This window comes from Suricata suricatta, chromosome 12 (assembly GCF_006229205.1).
Source record: "Suricata suricatta isolate VVHF042 chromosome 12, meerkat_22Aug2017_6uvM2_HiC, whole genome shotgun sequence".
NCBI lineage: Eukaryota > Metazoa > Chordata > Mammalia > Carnivora > Herpestidae > Suricata > Suricata suricatta.
In genome coordinates this window covers 32856654-32875068 of record NC_043711.1, presented here as the reverse complement: position 1 = coordinate 32875068, position 18415 = coordinate 32856654, and the positions used below count along the sequence as shown (strand labels likewise).

General features: G+C 41.3%; 1 protein-coding gene across 2 annotated transcripts in view; it reads right to left on the bottom strand.

Moving 5' to 3' along the window:
- SLC25A26 (solute carrier family 25 member 26) overlaps positions 1-18415 on the bottom strand; it is a 124437-nt gene that overhangs the window by 9398 nt on the left and 96624 nt on the right. For both annotated transcript variants that reach the window (XM_029918872.1, XM_029918871.1), the window contains one exon: positions 1682-1751. In XM_029918872.1, coding sequence (XP_029774732.1) covers positions 1682-1751 — 70 coding nt within the window. The remainder of the gene's footprint in view (positions 1-1681; positions 1752-18415) is intronic.

The following is an 18415-nucleotide window of genomic DNA, read 5'->3' as shown; positions in this document are numbered from 1 at the left end:
TGCCGTGGTCCCCGCTAAGGCTGAGAGGGGTGCATCTATGTTACAGGTGAGGAGCTGGGGACAGAGCTGAGGCCTGACGGTTCTCTAAGTCCAGCAAGCTGGCCCACAGCAGGTGTGTGGCTCTGGGCAAGCCCCTTCCCTGCTCCACATGGAAGCTTCCATCAGTCACTGGAGCACAGGGCTGCTGGGCCGCACTCCTCAGGGGGGCCTCTAGACCGAAAGGGCCTGGCCCACGGGATCCTTACTGCACAGCGCATGGTTGGTAACAAGTTTCTCTTTCCCCGCTTCTGACTAACCTAACTGCTTAGAAATCATTATAAAGCATTATTTGGAAAAGGGCATTGTAGTGAATGCAGATTTCCTTACTAGAAACAATGCTTTTGTAAGCAAATCTTCGAATGAGCTACTTGAGAAATGGGACCAGAGAATATACCCTTCTTACTTAAACACATGGAAGTTTTATTTTTATTGCTAAGTTTAAGAAGTGCCCTTCCTTATCCAGGATGACTAAAGTTCGACAATGCTCACTTTGTCCCTTGGAGGGAGGAAAAAGAAAAAAAAAAAAAACCACCACACATTTCACTTAAGGACTGGGGAGTAAAAACTTGACCTCTGGAAAGTGAATCAAGACCAGCTACTCACTTGACACAGCTAATGACGAAGCGTCACGTGGGAACAACTACCCATCATAACCATCTGAGCTGGTTTCAGGTCTAGAGGCTAGATTCTTATTTTTGATTATCAATTCAAGTCAAATGGGTCCATTTATTAATAAGGAATCCTATAAAATACATGTTTTCTGTTTTCCTAATCACCACAACCCAAACCCAATCCAACAACCATTAAACAAATTGGAAAAGAATCATTTCCTAATAAAGCTGACATCCTAAAACTACTTATCTCTTTACTGGCTACACATCTAAACCAGCAGTTTACATTTTCTGGCAGATCTCCGCTTTGCTTTCTTTTAACCATAATTCTAACTCACCTTTATGTGCAAGAGCAAAATGCACTTCTAAGGCTGCTAAACGTCATCACTTACTCAACTCTGTATAACACCCGAGTTCTCATCACAGCCTCACTGGAGACCTCGCAGGCGTTAGTGGCGGATCACACAGAGCGCATACTGTCACTCTGCTCGGCTTAATGTCTGGAAAGCGCCCGGATGTGCGGGTGTCCGCATGCTCTCCACAGAGCGGTCGCGCCGTCGCTAAGTTGCTGAGCACCCTCGGCTCTCCTGACACTAGTTAATCGGTGGTGCTGTCAAACCTGTCACACGGGCCGTGAATCGCGGCCTTCTGCGGCAAGCCCTGAACCCCCCGGAGCACTGCCCAAGGCGCACAGCTGCACACTGAGCCCCGCAGCCACAGCAAGTCTCTTCCCACAGAGGACTTTATAAATCATCTTTAAGATAATCCGAGGGCCTGAGTGAAGGCTTTAATAAAGATAAAAAGAAAAAGAAAAATTTGTCAAAAACAAATTGGTTGTCTTTCCAGCAGACACCTTTTTAGCAGGTTTTTATCCCCCCCCCCCCGAGTCACTCTCTTTTCTCAAGCAACCAGTGGAACTCTCTTCATCTAAACAATCTGGAATTTCTAAAGAATGTTGTTTTTCCATGGTTAATATTTTCGCATTTTTCTCCGCCCTTTGGTCTTTCCCAGTATAATATAATCCTTTGCACCTGCAAAAGCTCCACAGACCGCTGACTGCCAACAATCTACCACGTGGTCCTGCCTCCAGCACCAGAGCGCCTGTGTTGAAGGAGAAAGAAAAAGACACGTTATGAAATATCTGAATTTATCGGAACCTCCCGTGGGTTAACTCTGGGGATGGGAACTTAAGTGAGAAGCTATTTTGGTGACATTCCTTACTGATGACATAAGTGATTTTCCCAAGGATTTAACTGCATTAAAAAAAAAAAGTCAAAGAAACAAGGGTGACATCTACACTCGAGTGCTCAAAGGAAACAATTTTCAGGAAATGTGCACGATATACACACATTTGTGTGTACAAGTACAAATAAAAATAAAGACTGATCTCTAAGACAATGCAACATTTTAAGTATTTCCCCTATAATTCTAAACATATAAATAACATAATTCACAAATGAGTCCAGAGCACTGTCTGCCACACTGCTCTGGGTATTTTTTTCTCCATCTTTATCTATATTGCCCATGTCTGAAGGATGCTAATTCTGTTACTTATGTATAGATTTAAAATTCATTAAAACATTTTTTCGTTTTTCATGAAATAAATAGAAGATTATACAAATAAATCCCTATTCCAAGTTTCAAACTAGGCAAAATGACGGCGGAGACACGCTGCCCTGCCCACCCCGAGCTGATGGCCCAGCGAAGCCAGGATGCAGCCGCGTCGGGGGGAGGGCGGCGCTGTGGGTCCGGCGCTGGCCCGTCTCTCAGGCCCAGTTAATCCGCACGCCGCACAACCACAACCGCCCTCAGAGCGGGGCCCTGTTACGCGTTACCCACCTTTCACTTGGGCTAACAGCACAGCCTGCCCTCTGCTCTTTTTTGTCTTTGCTTTTGCTTTACTTTCCTGAGGTTTAAGTACCGTATCCAACAAACTACACATTTAAAGCAGGCAACTTCTCTCTCTCTCTCATACACCAGAAACCACTGCCATAATTAGTGAATGAGTCCAACACCCTCAAAAGCTCTGTCATTCCTCTTTCCTGCCTTCTCTCACCACCCCCTAAACAATCTGATCTGTCACTCTACATTAGTTTGCTTTTTCTAGAATATATCAAATATACCACAATTGAAAGAAAAACACCAAAATTAGTACTAATTTCTTACTCTCAATATTTTCCCACCAATGTTATATCTAGAATTTTGAGAAGGCTGCTAAAGAAATAGGGAAGACGCTGTATAAATAAATCAAGACATATATGGCCCTATTTGGTCAATTTAAACAACTTTTATTTGTGATTTATGCTTTTTTCTCTTTTTACCTCTGGATCCCTTTCATTCAATAATTCCCCACCCCTACAACCATCCAGCTATTCTCTGTACCTATGAATATTTTCTTTTTAGGCTCCACATGAAAGAGATCATACATGCAAGGGCCCCTGGGTGGCTCAGTCAATTAAGCGTCTGATTTCAGCTCAGGTCATCATCTTGCGGGTTGTGAGTTCGAGCCCCACACTGGGCTCTGTGCTGACAGCTCAGGGGAGCCGGAAGCCTGCTTGAGATTCCAGGTCTCCCTCTCTCTGCCCCTCCCCCACTCGCACTGTCTCTCTCTCAAAAAAATAAACATTAAAAATTAAAGAAAAAAGAGTTCATACACTATGTGTCTTTCTCAGATTTAGTTTACTTAGCATACTGCTTTGGAGGTCCATCCATGTTGTCACGAATGGCAAGATTTCATACTTTTTTACGGCTAATACTCCATTGTGTACATATACAACCTAACTTCTTTACCCACTCAGCCGTCGGTGGACACTTAAGAGTGTTTCCATATCTTTACTATGGTAAATAATGCTGCAGTGAACACAGGGATGTAGGTATCTTTTCAAATTAGTTTTTCCTTCCTTCAGGTAAGTACTCAGAAGCGGGACTGCTGGATGATATGGCGGCTCTATTTTAATTTTTTGAGAAATTTCCATACAGTTGTCTACAGGGGCTACAATTTACATTCCCAGCAACAGTGCACAAGGGTTCCCTTTTCTCCACATGCTTGCCAAGACTTGTTACTTGTCTTTTTGGTGACAGCCACTCTGACAGGTTTAAGGTGATATCTCATTGTGGTTCTTTCATTTCTATGACGGTTAGTATTAATGATGCTCAACACCTTTTTGTGTACCTATTGGTCATCTCTATGTCTCCTTTGGAAAAACGTCCATTCAGATCTCTCACCAATTTTTAAATCAGACTGTTCTGTTTGCTGTTGAGCTGTATGAATTCTTTGTGTATTTTGGATACTAGCCTCTTAACAGATATGATTTGCAAATAATTTCTCCTGTTCAGTAGGTTGCCTATGTCCTCTGCTTGCAGAAGCTTTTTAGTTTGATGTAATCCTGCTTGTTTATGTTTGCCTTTATTGCTCTTCATTTTGGGGTCAGAGTCAAAAAACCACTGCCATGACCTATGTCAAGGAGCTTCCATTTTCTTCTAGGAGTTTTATGGTTTCAGGTCTTATGTTCAAGTCCTTAATCCATTTTGAGTTCATTCTGTGTATAATTTAAGATAATGGTCCAGTTTCATTCTTCTGTATGTGGCTGCCAGTTTTCCCAGCACCATTTATTGAAGAGACTGTCCTTTCCCCCACTGTATATTTTTGTCCCCTTTGTCATAAATATATACATGTGTATATGTGCATATATGTGTGTATACATATATAAACATGTATACATATATACGTATATATATATGTGTGGGTTTATGTGTCTGTTTTTAGGCCAATATCTTGATTTCACTACTAGAACTTTATAATATAGTCTGAAATCAGAGAACAACTTTTCTTAAGTCAGACACCTAACTCTGCAAATTACTTAATTAGATATATAACAATGTGTGGTATTGGAGGGCTCCCAACATTTCCTTCCATCTAATGAGAATGATTACTTAAAAAGTGTATTTATTAAATTCCCTAGACTAAGAGCACAGCTGCCAAATAAATTTTTGTAAACTTCTTATGGAAACAGAGAAGTTATAAAATATTTTATCACATATAGGTTTGTGAAGATGAGCTTGCCATTGAGTGTAGTACTTGGTTCTCTTCCAATAAATGGTTGAATGTTTGCAAATATCTCTGTGCTTTTGTGGACAGCGTTATTTTCTCCGTAACTCAGACAAGATCTGGTGGCACCAGAAGAAACAAAAAAGAACATTATTTTTTTTCACTTTAAGAGGTGGGAAAATGAGCATTTTATCAGGCAAAAGCCACTTTTAACACCATGACTTTATTTGCTGACTTTTTAGAACAGGAAAATGAAACATAAACTGGATGTTACTGATGACTGAAGGTCATCTTCAGTTAATCGACTGGTATTTCCTTGGGCTCCAAAGAATAGAAGTTTACTCTACAAATCGAAAATATTACTAATAATGCTGACTTGATAAGCAATAATTAAGGACAAATAACAAGATGTGAATTACATGTCATACAGAGGAGGAGAAAAAATCAAAGATGTTATGTAATTCATAAATTCAGCATTTACTGAGTAGCTACTGGGTATCAGGTACTTTTTTCAAAGGAAAAAAGAGCAGTCCCTAGGTCTAATATGTGACAGGGGTACATGGTGGGCACAAATGGGTTATAACAGAGAGAAGAAGGTGATGGGGAAGGCTTCACACAAGTGCCTGCTCTAATCTAGGAAGAAAAAAAATTGCTTCAGGTGGGGTGGGGGGGGCACTTAATCAAAACAGACTCAGATGACTAAAGACACAATTTAAAAATAGAATCTCCATAGATAAGCCTAACTTTCCACTGCCACATGGCCAGGATAATTTAATCTAAGAACATATAAAGAAATCGTTCTGTATTTGAAAAAAAAATCTCTAGCACCAAAAGGTTTAGAATCCAGGGAGAACCTTCAGTGGCAGACAGAGAACATGACAGAAACAACAATTATGAACACCTGCATAGAACTTATTTATGCTCCAGGCACTGAGCACTTTCCATACATTAACTCATGTTACCTACAACCCTTCTGAGGTATGTGACTCTTGACCCTCATTTTAGAGACGTGATAGTGAAGGCTCAGAGAAGTTAGGTAACTAGCCAGCATTCACACAGGCAGCAGAACTGGAATGGGTGAGACATTCTAGGCTAGAAACAAGTGGACTTGAACCTGCAGGGTAGAGCTGTCTAAACAAACAGAATGGTATTTGTAAGACACTTTACTTCCACACAGAGACCATCATTTCTTCTGGAATCATATTCAAATACCCAAGTGAATGAACAAGCCCTGTCGCTGCCCAAAACAACGTACTTTACATAATTAGGAGTGAAACTGTTTTTTAACAAGGAATTGTCTCAAAAGAAAAAAAATTCTGGAAAATACTGAGACCAAGCTAAAAAGATGAATGCTATGTACAAATATTTCACTTAGGAGCTACTTTAAAATTCATAATACCACCACCAGGAACAATAAAAACCTGACTGGTAAAAAGTACTGCATATGACTTATCAGACTATTGTGAAATTACAAATTGGCTCATCAATGTGCAGATACACACACACACACACACACAAACAAAAGCCTGGCTCTGTGAAGACAGGAAAGGTTTACTCACTGGAAACGTAAATATTATTGTTAGTGACTTTTCAACCATTTGAGTAGACTGGAAAATGGAATAAAAACACAGTGCAGGCAACAGTAGGAATGATTACCAGTGACAATAGTAGTTGCCACTTGCTGAGTACCTACCAAATTCCAGGCGCTATGCTAAAGATTTTATATTTCTTATTTAGTTTGGGGAAAGGTGTATGATCTGCAAACGCAGGTGTGGGGACGGTGCTAAATGATGGTAAGCAAGTGGCCAAAGTCACAGAGATGGTAAGTGAGAGAGCTGAAGCTGGTTGGTGTGCCTCGTAGACCAAATAATATACAGGCAACATGGTAAGACTCCTCACTACCAGACACACCTCAGCTTCTGATACAGCCACACGACAATGTGTAAGTTATTAAAGAAAACATTTTGAGGTCCATAAAAGTTGTTTAAATACTGTGGGTTTGTAATGAAGGATTTTTTTTAAAGACCTATCTGAACACCAAAACATTTTAAATTGCTAGAATTTCTCAACTAAAATAAATAACAGCTCCTGTGCAAATGACTAGGGAGTGTGAGGATGAGGGATGGAAAGTGAGCCCAAATGTGAAAAACCACAGTGCTGGGAGTCTCAACTCCTACGATGGAGGTGTGACCCAAAATAAGTAAGAATAAGAAAGCAGATGGCCATCCTTTTACTAGTATTGGCTTACTTATCCCAATTCAATGTTCTGTTTCTTCTTCAAATAAAAACTGAAATTTTCAGACGAATCCATGCCCATTTGTTACCAACTCAGGTCAATGAGAAAGTTCAAGTGGAAGTAATGAGACAGACAGAAACTGTTCTGAATGTTGCTTGTGTGGTTGTTTTTGGATCAGGAAGGTAAGTGACAACAGGCAGGCATATTTGTGGCCGAACTGCAAGATTCTAGAAAACAGCAAACAATCTACTTTGCTCACCATCATCCTCACAGCTGCCTGGAGTCTGCTTCACAGCTTAGTTTCTATAACTTTTCTTAAATTCCTATAACATAGCTTGAATAGAAAATATTTCCAAGAGCTTACATAGAAATTTCACTTTGGAGTAATTCTAGCCGCTACTATAGAAAAGCTGCGAAGATAATACAGTTCCATATACCCTTCACCCAGCTTCCCCTAAGGCTGACATCTTACATGACTATAGTACGATGATCAATACAGGAGACTAAAGTAGGTACCATACTACTAAGATACAGACTTTAATTTCATCATTCATATCGTTTAAAGGTATGCAATTTTTAACATGAGCTTTTCTGTTTAATTAGCATTATTTATATCATCCATTAGGCTATCAGGAGGAATCCTGAATACCTCCTGGTGGCATAACAAAACAGTCAGGTTGTCCTACTATTTCCTGAGCGATTCTTCACTCACTGCTCAAGGCCTATTAGAGGAAGAACAGCATGACATATCGGCTTCCGCAACTCCCCACTCCACTAACCCCGGAGTCACAGCTTCTAGCCTGAGTATTCATTCAAAGGATGGAAAGCCAACACCGGGGCAATGCAGTGAAATGGTTACGAGTGCAGGCCCAGGTCAGGTGTTTTCTATTAAAGTATAAGGAAGCATGACGAGAAGGCTTTGTTTTTCACTTCAAAAGACCCACCCAAATGTACACTATTGCCCTATAAATGAGTAACAAATTGAAAATAAGCATTCTGGCTTTTGCATAGGGAAACTCAGGCTGGGACTTCAGCTGCTGTATCCAGAAGTAGTTACGCAGCTTCCACTGCCACAAGCTTATGAAACTTTACCAGTGCTTTTTGGGGTACCAGGAAAGGCATGCCTACAGGATCATCTCGAGTCCACATTAATAACCTCAGGTGACAACTTAGTCAGACGGCAGAAACGACAATCCTCTGGGCAGGCCTCAGTGTTGTGAGTCCACCACCAGAATGTCGTGGAAACAGCAGAGACGCACTAACACTCCCCAGACTGGAGCTGTCGGGCCACTGCGGGACTTCTGCACACGCACTTTAAAACGGAAAGCAATGGCTGCTTAAAATGTTAGTATCCAGTTAAATGAAGCATCTCTCTGTAAGTATTCACGTACTAACGTGTCTTCCAAAGACCTCTCCAAAGCAAAGTTCTAAACAGTAACTACAACTGAGACCACAGTTAAGCTTTCCCTGCTGCCACACTGTGGCTCTGGCACTATAATCAAATGGCTACGGGAGTTTTCTTATCTGAAGGCTGACGTCCCTAACTGACAATTAACTCAGGTAAAGGACAGTTACAGTGGCAGCTGCATGTAACCCATCCACAGAGGCGTCAAAAGCACCAACCTTGTGTGGGCTGCTATGTACCTTGTTTCTGGTTACGCTGTATTTGGTTCACTGAGACACTTGTCTTCTAGACAAGTTAAGGTGGTGACGATATAAAGAATTTGTAACAAAGTCATTAATGAATGATTGTGCTGGTAACCAAAGAGCAAGAAATGTCATTTATTATTCTTGAGCAAAATCAAGATGGGCTCAAATGCTGAGTTGCTTAGTAGTATTTAGGTTTTACAGTTAAAAAGTATTAATTTGGGGAAAATGTGGCTAAGATGTTTATTCGGATTGGGCCTTCTTGGAGCTTTCTGGCTCTGGGGCTGGATGTCTTGTCAGTTTTGGGTAGGGACAAGGGGTCCTGTTCTGCTAATGATATCTAAATGTATCGCTGAGGAACAGTTAAAATAAAACAAATTACTATAACTCATGCTCATATTGACTGGGAGTCAACAAAAAACAGGTATGATTATTTTTAATAATTCTTCCTGCAAAGGCACATCTACTTGGCTTGCTATATTTAAGTAAGGAACAACCTTTTAAAAAAATGTTCATAGTTGGAATGAAAGAACTGAGGGACTGCACTAAGCCCCATTTATCTGGAAACAAATATACTGGGAAGCCTCTTTCCTCAACAGCACCAGAAAAGTGTAAATAGTAAGGAGTCACTTTTTCATTAACCTTGAAAAGCGGTTTCATCTCACCCCTAACTCTCTAGGACAGAGACCTCACCACCTTGCCCACAGGGCCCTGCACCATTCCTTACAGAGGCTGGCAAACACCTGGTCCCTAGATGAATACCTACAAGCTAAGCAGTATGTGGTAACTTCACCCCCACGTAAAGAACAGGGGAAGACAAGCTAATCCCCAATTTTCATTCTTGGCCCAGTGGAGAACAATATACACCAGGAACGGCAAACAGGCTCCAGCTCCAGTACTCCTAGTGATGGAGGCGGACAAGGCTTACTGACGTGCTGTGTTAAAGTGTTTCAAAGGTTCTGTCTGGGGTCAGGTGGACAAGGGCTCTGATCAACGGGCGACATCCGCCGAGACAGAGGCTGGAGCAGCAGCCACAGAATCCCAGTGTGTACTGAAGCCAAACAGACTGAACAAGCACCGAAAATGCTCACAAATAACCAGAAAGCAAATTTAAAAAACAAAAACAAAGCTACCTCCTTTTTTCTCATTTTTCAAAGGAGGTTTCGTGAACCTAGAGATGGGTGCTTTGAAGTCAACTAGTGGCAAGGTATATAAACTCCCCCAAAAATGGAATCATCATAGGTATTAAAAAAAATTTTTTTTGACATTTATTTAGGAGAGATCATGAGCAGGGGAGGGGCAGAGAAAGAGAGGGAGACAAAGAATGCAAAGCAGGCTCCAGGCTCTGAGCTGTCCGCACAGAGCTCGATGCGGGGCTCAAGCTCCCAAACCACGAGATCATGACCTGAGCTGTAGCTGGATGCTTAACTGACTGAGCCACCCGGGCACTCCTAGGCATTCTTAAACTATTATGTTTGATAATCTGATTAAACTAACGTATGGCCAACTCCCCTCTTTTCTCACACTTTGGGCAAAAATGTCACTGCGACTCATCACAATCATTGTTTATGTGCAGTCAGCACAGAGCCCGATGCGGGGCTCGAACCCACAAAGCTGAGATCTGACCTGAGCCGAAGTCGGAGGCGTAACAGACTGAGCCACCCAGGCGCCCCTCACTGTGGTTTTAATATGCAATTCTCTAATGGCTAAACAATATTGAGCATCTTTTTCTGTAACAATATTTTTTTTTCTTTAAATGTCCAGATGTGAACTCACAGTGCTTTGTAGAAGTAGACCATTTTGGCCACTTCTTTTATTTTTGTGTTTATGATTTTATCCATTTACATTTGCTTTTGCACCCATAGAGAGATTGTAATATATGAAAGAATTTCTCTATTATGTTTATGTGAGAATATTACTTAGGAAAATTCTTCCCCACAAGGACTTGAGCAGATCGCCTAATGTGTTGTGTGGCAAGGGGTGGGCGTCTGGAAACAGGGAATGGCCACTGTCATCTGAAACTTACTCTGCCTACAATTAAAGGTACTATCTTTTTCTAAAATCCCTTCCTCCTGCTGCCTTCATTTCTGTTGAGCCTACTGCTCATCTGTTGATGCAGTGTTCTCAAACCCTGGGTTACAATCTTATGATCTCTTTCTCTTTGTCTGTAGCACATCACTCACCATGTTTTGGTGGACTCACTTTTTGGAACCTATGGCCTCCTTTTTATCAGATTCTTATTAACTTAGAAGACTAAGTCTTGACACTTTTATTACTTTCTTATCCATTATACACATTGAATTTATGTGATCTTCATTAAACATCTCTTTAAAGTTCTCAGCGGTTTGTAACTTGCTGAAACTCTAAAACCTGAAGTGATTGGTCCACTCTGTGTGTTCACTGTTCTTTCCAGGTCCCTTCCCCCTGGACTCTCCTGATCAAAATCCTTCCCCTCCATGGGGCGCCTGGGTGGCTCAGTCAGTTAAGCATCTGACTTTGGGTCAGGTCCTATCTCACAGTTTGTGGGTTCAAGCCCCGTGTTGGGCTCTGTGCTGACAGCTCAGAGCCTGGAGGCTGTCTTCAGATTCTTCTTCTCCTTCTCTCTCTGACCCTTCCCTGCTCATGCTGTCTCTCTCTCTCAAAAATAAATAATAAAAAATACTAAAAACAAAAAACAAAAAAAGCAACTAAATCTTTCCCTCCAGCCAGAACAGACTCCTTCCTGATTCTGTTTTTTGGCTGCTTTCTGAAATATGCTTCCATATCTCCAGACACTGTGCCTCTTCCAAGAGCGGTTGAGTTTGGTTGTTTTTTCCCTCCTTGAAGTCTTCCAATCCAGGCCTTGAAGATTTATCCAAGCTTACCTCACATTTGTGTGCCTTACTTTCTGGTATTTAATCACACACTCTGCTGTGTTTAAACAATTGGGACCTGAGCTCTAGCGTACTGGAGCAAGGCCTGGGTCCCTCGTGTTTACAGACAGATGACAGATGGTGCGAGGGTACATGTATTGTCTGTGTACTCCGGGCTGGACATGGGCCCATTCCACAGCAATGCAAAGATAAATAAGAGGGTTAATGCCTTTGAGGAGCTTGGAGCCACTTGAAGAGGCACAGCCCCTCATATAACGCCAAGGTAATACGTTTGTAATTGGAGACTTTGCGAGGAAATGTGGGGACCAGTTCTTCTGACTAGGCGTGTCACTACATACAGCACCGCGTTTCTTCTGTTTTTCCTTTCTCATTGTGTGTAGACTTAAAGAGTTTGCATGAAAGAAGACTGACACTGTAAAGAGGAAGGGTAAAAGGGGTAGGTTATCATGTCCAGAATTTCCAAAAAAGTTTTCCTTTAAGATTTATGTTAGGAACTTTCTGGCAGCCCAACCAGAAGAGAAACATAATGGATCACGTGGTTGTCATTACCTGACGAAGACCCACCCCTTGTTATTTCACCCTGTCCCTTGGCTTTGACTGCTGTCCTACACAGGCGGCCTGCGCATCTGCAGCTCTGTCGTGGGCCTCCTCCGAGGTGCAGCCTCTTGGACCGGCCTCCTGGCTGACATCCTCACTCAGCACGTCTCGGGCAAACCAGCTCAGAACCGAACTCTCGGCTTTTAGTCCCCTTGTCCTCAGCGGGTTCCTCCCCGCTAACCCCTTCTCAGAAAATAGCACCGGTATCTGCTAGCTACGTAGGAGGCTGTGAACTATTCCCCACTTCTCCATTCCTCTCATCCTGGCAGCCCAGCCCGTCACCGCATCCACTGTTCTCATTGAGGCCTCTGACTTGCCTCTTGTCTCACTTGGCACTTTGGCTCCTCAGAAGGTCCCCCTGATTCCATTCTTCTCTAAAGTACCTTCTTTCCACAGCAGCCAGAGTCACCTTTTAAAGAAATCAGTCAAGTCCTACCAGTGTCTACTAAACCCATCAGTGGCATCTCTTTGAAAAAAGAATAAAATCTAGACTTTGAAGTATGGCTGACACTGTCCTGTGTCCTCTGGCCCCTTTATGTGTCCCTCATCTTACCCCCTCCCACCACACTGCAGCCACACTGTCTTCACTTACTGCTGGCCTCCCTTTGGGCCTTTGTGGGGACACCGGAGTGCTGCTGAACCCAGGACCTTTACGTTTGTTGTGCCCTCTGCCAGAAATGCTCTTCAAACTGGTTCTTGAGCACTACTCAGTGCTAGTGTGCCTGCTGCATGCCAGGCATTCTCTCGGGTCTGGTTATAGCGTGGTAAAGAGGACTGGCAACCATCCCTTTCTCATTGAGCTTCCATTCTAGCTCTTTCCCCAGGCTTTTCTTCTGGCCAGCTCCTCCTCCTTCCCCCGGCCTCAGGCCATATGTCACTGGAGAGAGGCCTTCCCTTTCTACCGTCTTTGAAGGAAGACCTTCTCTTCTTCCTCCTCAGGAACCATAGTGCCTATTCCCTTCCTAGCATTTAAAAAATTTATTCAATTAGTCCCTTGTATCACCTGAATACTTAAAAAAGACACGCGTTGTGTGTTGTGCAGGTATTATATGCCAGGCCCTGGGCTAAGTAAGCACTCTATGTTCATTAGCATCTCATTCACATCACCCTCAACCCAGGGTGGGAGATCTTGTCATCATCTACACGAAAACAAGGAAAGGGGTTCAGAGAGGTTGTCTTTCATATGGTAATCCAAGTCACAGTATCCTGTCCAGCACGCTTTTACTACGTTAACATTGTTAATGATAATAACTGTAGTAATGAAATTCATCAAAACGCCAAACATTTCTCACAGTTGCAGTGCACTGGGAGCCATGATAACCACTTTCCATGGATTATCTCCTTTTAATCTTCATGGCAGTTTTGAGACAAATGTTGGTAGCTACTTCATTTGGTACATGTGGACCCCGAAGAATAGTTTGAGTGTTTTGCCCAAGGCCACAGGTTTACTAAATATTAAAGGGTACGGCCAGGATTTGAACCCAGGCAGTCTGAATGGAGAGCTGATGTTCTTAGCCGTTTTATACATAGCGCTGCCCATAGCCCATCTTGAGTAACGTTTTTGCTGTTCTGTGAGCTCAAAACTTCGTAAAAGGTTGAGGTTATATTACATTAAATCTGCTTATTTAAGCCATTTCTGCAACTTGCATTGATTCCTTAACTTCATAACATAAAGGTCGAAAACACTGGCTGACATATTTTGTAGACTGACTCTCCCAAGCATCCATGGTTGTCCTGTCCTTCGGTAGGGATTCAACAGCGTTCGCTTCAGGAGTCCGCCCTGTGACCGACAAACAGTGGATACAGGTAGTTTATGGTAATGAGAGGAGCCAGACCACATTTTTCTATGTTTTTGTGTTTAATTTCTTGTAGTTCTTCGCTTATTGGAGAAAGAAACTTTGTCTTCTGATTGTTTATATATATGTTTGTATTGTTAATAGTTCTTTTACACAGCAGGTGTTTATAATGATTTACTAATTGAAGCTTAGCATTCTTTTTTCAAGTGAAGTGCAGACTTGCATAATCATATATATTTACTGTTTCATTTATAATTTCTTTTGGAAGTATGTTTACAACAATAACATGTTTATTCTTACTGAGCTCTATGTCAACAGTAAGCATATTTTGGAAGAATATGATAAAATTCCCTGTAAAAATGTCACATTTTTTGTATTATCTGAATATTTAACAGAAGTAGCAGTGTAGTTTAGAGGATTGTTAGGTCTACATAGGCTTCTAGCCACAAGGTGTTAGAAAGTTGCTAAGCATTAACTAGAAGAAATGCAAGTTTTAAATTCAGATGCAACTGTTGAAGCAAAATGTAAATAAAATCATTTTGGCTATGTAAGACTATGACACTATGCTGATGACTTTTTAAGATGAAATCATAGCTTTGTATTAGAAATCAGGTCAGGGAATTATTCTTTGAGTTATAGTACAATATATAAAGTCATCGCTTAGATATTTGATTTATACTTTGTTTTAAGTGAATGTTTTTAGAAATTATACTTTAAATTTTTTAAAATGTTTTTTATTTATTTTTGAGAGACAGAGACAGTGTGAGCAGGGGAGGGTAAGAGAGAAAAGGAGACACAGAATTTGAAGCAGGCTTCAGGCTCTGAGCTAGCTGTCAGCACAGAGCTTGATGGGGGGTTGAACCCATGAACAGTGAGATCATGACCTGAGCCGAAGCCGGACGCTTAACCGACTGAGCCACCCAGGTGCCCCAGAAGTTATACTTTAAAAAGGCGAAAGAATTAGGTGATCTGAAAAGAAACCAGAGTATAGAAGTTATACTTTAGAGAAACCTATTTTTATTCAAGTTTAAGAGTAAATACCTTGTTTATTGTTCTTGATTCTTATTTTGGTAAAACTTAAAATGTCTGTCACCTCTCAACATACAAAAAGATTCTCCTACATCTTTTAGCATTCTGAGTAGTTTAGGGGAGCCTGGGTGGCTCATTCAGTTAAGTTCCAACTTCAACTCAGGTCATGATCTTGCAATTTGTGAGTTCAGTATCATTCCAGGCTTTGAGTGGTCTGCACTGACCCCTGTCTGTGATGATCGCTCAGAGCCTGACGTCTGCTTTGGATTCTGTGTCTCCCTCTTTTCTCTGCCCCTACCTCACTTAAAGCTCTGTCTGTTTCCTCTCTCTCAATAATAAATATTTAAAAATTAAAAAAATTAATAGTAGTTTACAATATGCACAGTACTCATTGTACTCATATACTCCCTTTCATTTCTGGTGTTGGCATGGACATGTTTGGTCAGAACATAGATTTCTAAGAAAGGCATGCTAAAGATTGAGAAGGGAAGGGTAACATTTTGCTCTGTCTTACGTGTGTGGGTGTGTGTGATTTTTGCCACACTAAGCTTGTACCCTAAATTAAATATACCAGTATGGAAGAAAACACCTGTAAATAAGAGCAAAGTATTTGTTGTATGTGCAGACCACCAGTTGAGTCAGACTGTAAGGAGCTGATAAGAATTTTAGCAAAATGACCGAATGAAGCAGGCATCTGTGAACAATTCAAAAACTACAAGAACATTTGAATTCTTAATTCCCATCCCGGAAGATATGGGATACTTTTTGTAAAAAAAGAAAAGAAATTAGAATCTTACAGTGTCTTTTCATTCACTTTATAAAGTAATAGGTGACATTTTCTTATTTCTAGGGCCACTGAGGTAGAGAGAGAGAGAGAGAGAGCCTGTAATATGAGAGTTAGGAAAATAAAAAATTTTTCCTACTTTTAGGTAGGATTCAATCTATAAGCAAAATGTTTCCAAAGTTGTTTTGGGGTGCCTGCATGGCTCAGTCGGTTAAGCGTCCGACTTCGGCTCAGGTCATGGTCTCACAGTTTGTGGGTTCGAGCCCCATGTTGGGCTCAGTGCTGACTGCTAGCTCAGAGCCTGGAGCCTCCTTCCAGTTCTGTGTCTCCTTCTCTCTCTGCCCCTCCCCCTCTCATGCTCTGTCTCTCTCTGTATCAAAAATAAATAAAACATTTAAAAAAATTTAAAAAAAATAAAATAAAACCACAGTGAGATACCAGCATACTACCACCAGAATAGCTAAAAACAACTGTTTTAATCTAATGCTGTAACAAGTAATGATATGGGTGGAGAGCAACTGGGACTCTCATACACTGCTGCAAAACAAGACAACCTCCACTTCAGAAAACACTTTGACAGTTTCTTACCAAATGAAACTTGTATTTTGCCCATGAACTCAATCCTAGGTACCAACCCAAGAGAAAGAAAGACATATGTCCCCAGACAAATACTGGGGTGCAAATTTATAGCAGCTTAATTTGTAATCACAAACTTGGAAACTCAAATGTGTATCACCTGGTGAGCAGGTAAACAAACTGTACCGCACACCTACGTACAAGGAGACGCTACTCCGTGATGCCAAGGAACAAACTTCTGGTAAAGGCAAAACTACGGATCAGCCTCAATCGCATATTGAGTGAAACAGGCCAAGGCACAAAAGGCTACATAACCAATGACTGTATTTACAGGACACTCTGGAAAGGGGAACATTACAAATATTCTGGATTTTGGTTATGGCGGTAGTCACAAGCCATTTGTCAAAAGTCATAAAAACATACATGCACAAAGGGTGAATTTTCCTGTATCAAAATTACTGGATAAACTGAACTTAAAAAAAAAAAAAAGCTTTTTAACATTTGCTCCAAGACAACTGTTAAAGTGTAGCATTATTATCTGTGATAACTCTGAAAAATTCTAGACATTTGTTAACTAGCTAGAATACTACAAATGTCCTTAATACTGAAAAGAAATAAACCTCCTGCTTTCTCCCTCTTCGGGGGGCCTCCAAACATTCCTATGCAAAGAGAGGGCGTGAGTGAGGGTGCAGGAGCTGCGTGAATGCTGGCTACTGAGGCGGGGGAATGAAGTGAGTCTTGTTTGCCGGACAGCTGTCGCTCCCTGCTCCTCCGCTCCCTGCTCCTCCGTCACACACACTCACACACACGCTCAGGAATGCGGCCTTCCCGTTGGGCAGCTGTTACATCAGGCCCGGAAACACTGCCCAACAAGCCCATTCTCACCACGCACCATGAAGAAAATGGCAAAAAACAAAACAAAACCCGACAACAAAAGACCCAAGAAACGATTGTATGAAGTACATATATATGAACTAAGCTGTGCTATTGAAAATCAGATCACTCCGAAGAAATATCTGCCAATATTTAATATTCTGGGTTTTTTTTACAAGTTATGTTTGACCTCATCTTCATATCCTTAGCATACAAACTCAGGGTCCAAATATACATACTTTTTTTTTTTACTTTTCAAAAGACATTTTATATGAGCATGTTTTGATTACTAATTCTATACAATTATATGAGAGTAATGATTTTACCTTCTGGATTACCAAATGCACACCTAGGTACTTTGCCACTTTACACTTTAGTGTTCTATAAACCATTTTCACTTGAACAAGAGCTTTCAAATTCTTTTAACCATTAGTCACATTTTCTGTCACAACCCAGTACAGAGAGGTATGTGTGTGTGTGCAAGCAACACTGAGGTTAAGCAACACTGAGGTTTTACAAAATAAGACTTATGCTTACCACATAAGATATTCTCTATTATTTCCTTTTGCATTAGAGTCCTTAAAATGCTGTCAAATATCCACCCAATCCATATCATGACCCTCAATTTTCAAAATCACTGCCCCAGAAGATGCAAAAAAAAATTACTAACAACATTTCTGCTTGTTTTAAACACAGGCTTTAAAAAATTCATTTAACTATTTGTTTTGAAACACATGAGTGGCCATCGCTGAAGCTGACTCACAGGTCCCCACACTCTGTTGTCCCTGGGGGTCCCCAGCTGGCTGGGGTGAACAGCAGAGGTGGAAGGGACGGTCAGAGCCAAGGCTCCTGGTGGCTCCACAGCTGCCAGTCACTACGTGTGCACAGAGGCAGCCTTGGCCAGCAGACGTCTACAAATAATGGGGACCTTTATTTCCTTCCGTTTACCCACACTGTTATTCCTTAACCTCTTTAACCTCTATACATAGGCACACGCACATGGAATGATATAGAATTCCACCATGTGGGAAAAGGGTTGCAGTAGAGAAGGAAGTAGACCAAAGTCTTTCCTGAATATCCGTGCATTTCAGTTATGCCTGCTGTGCTGATTTTCCAGGACCACAGAGAGCAGAACAAGTTTAAAGAGCTGAAGTGGTATGTAAATCACACACACAAAATATTTTCAACTATCAACAATTTTGAATTCTTAAACTGCCAGTCAATATTCTACTATACTATTTCACACTGAAAATGGTGGGTATTTGTGATAATCAGGCAGAAATTTTATATGAAGGTTGGAAAACTT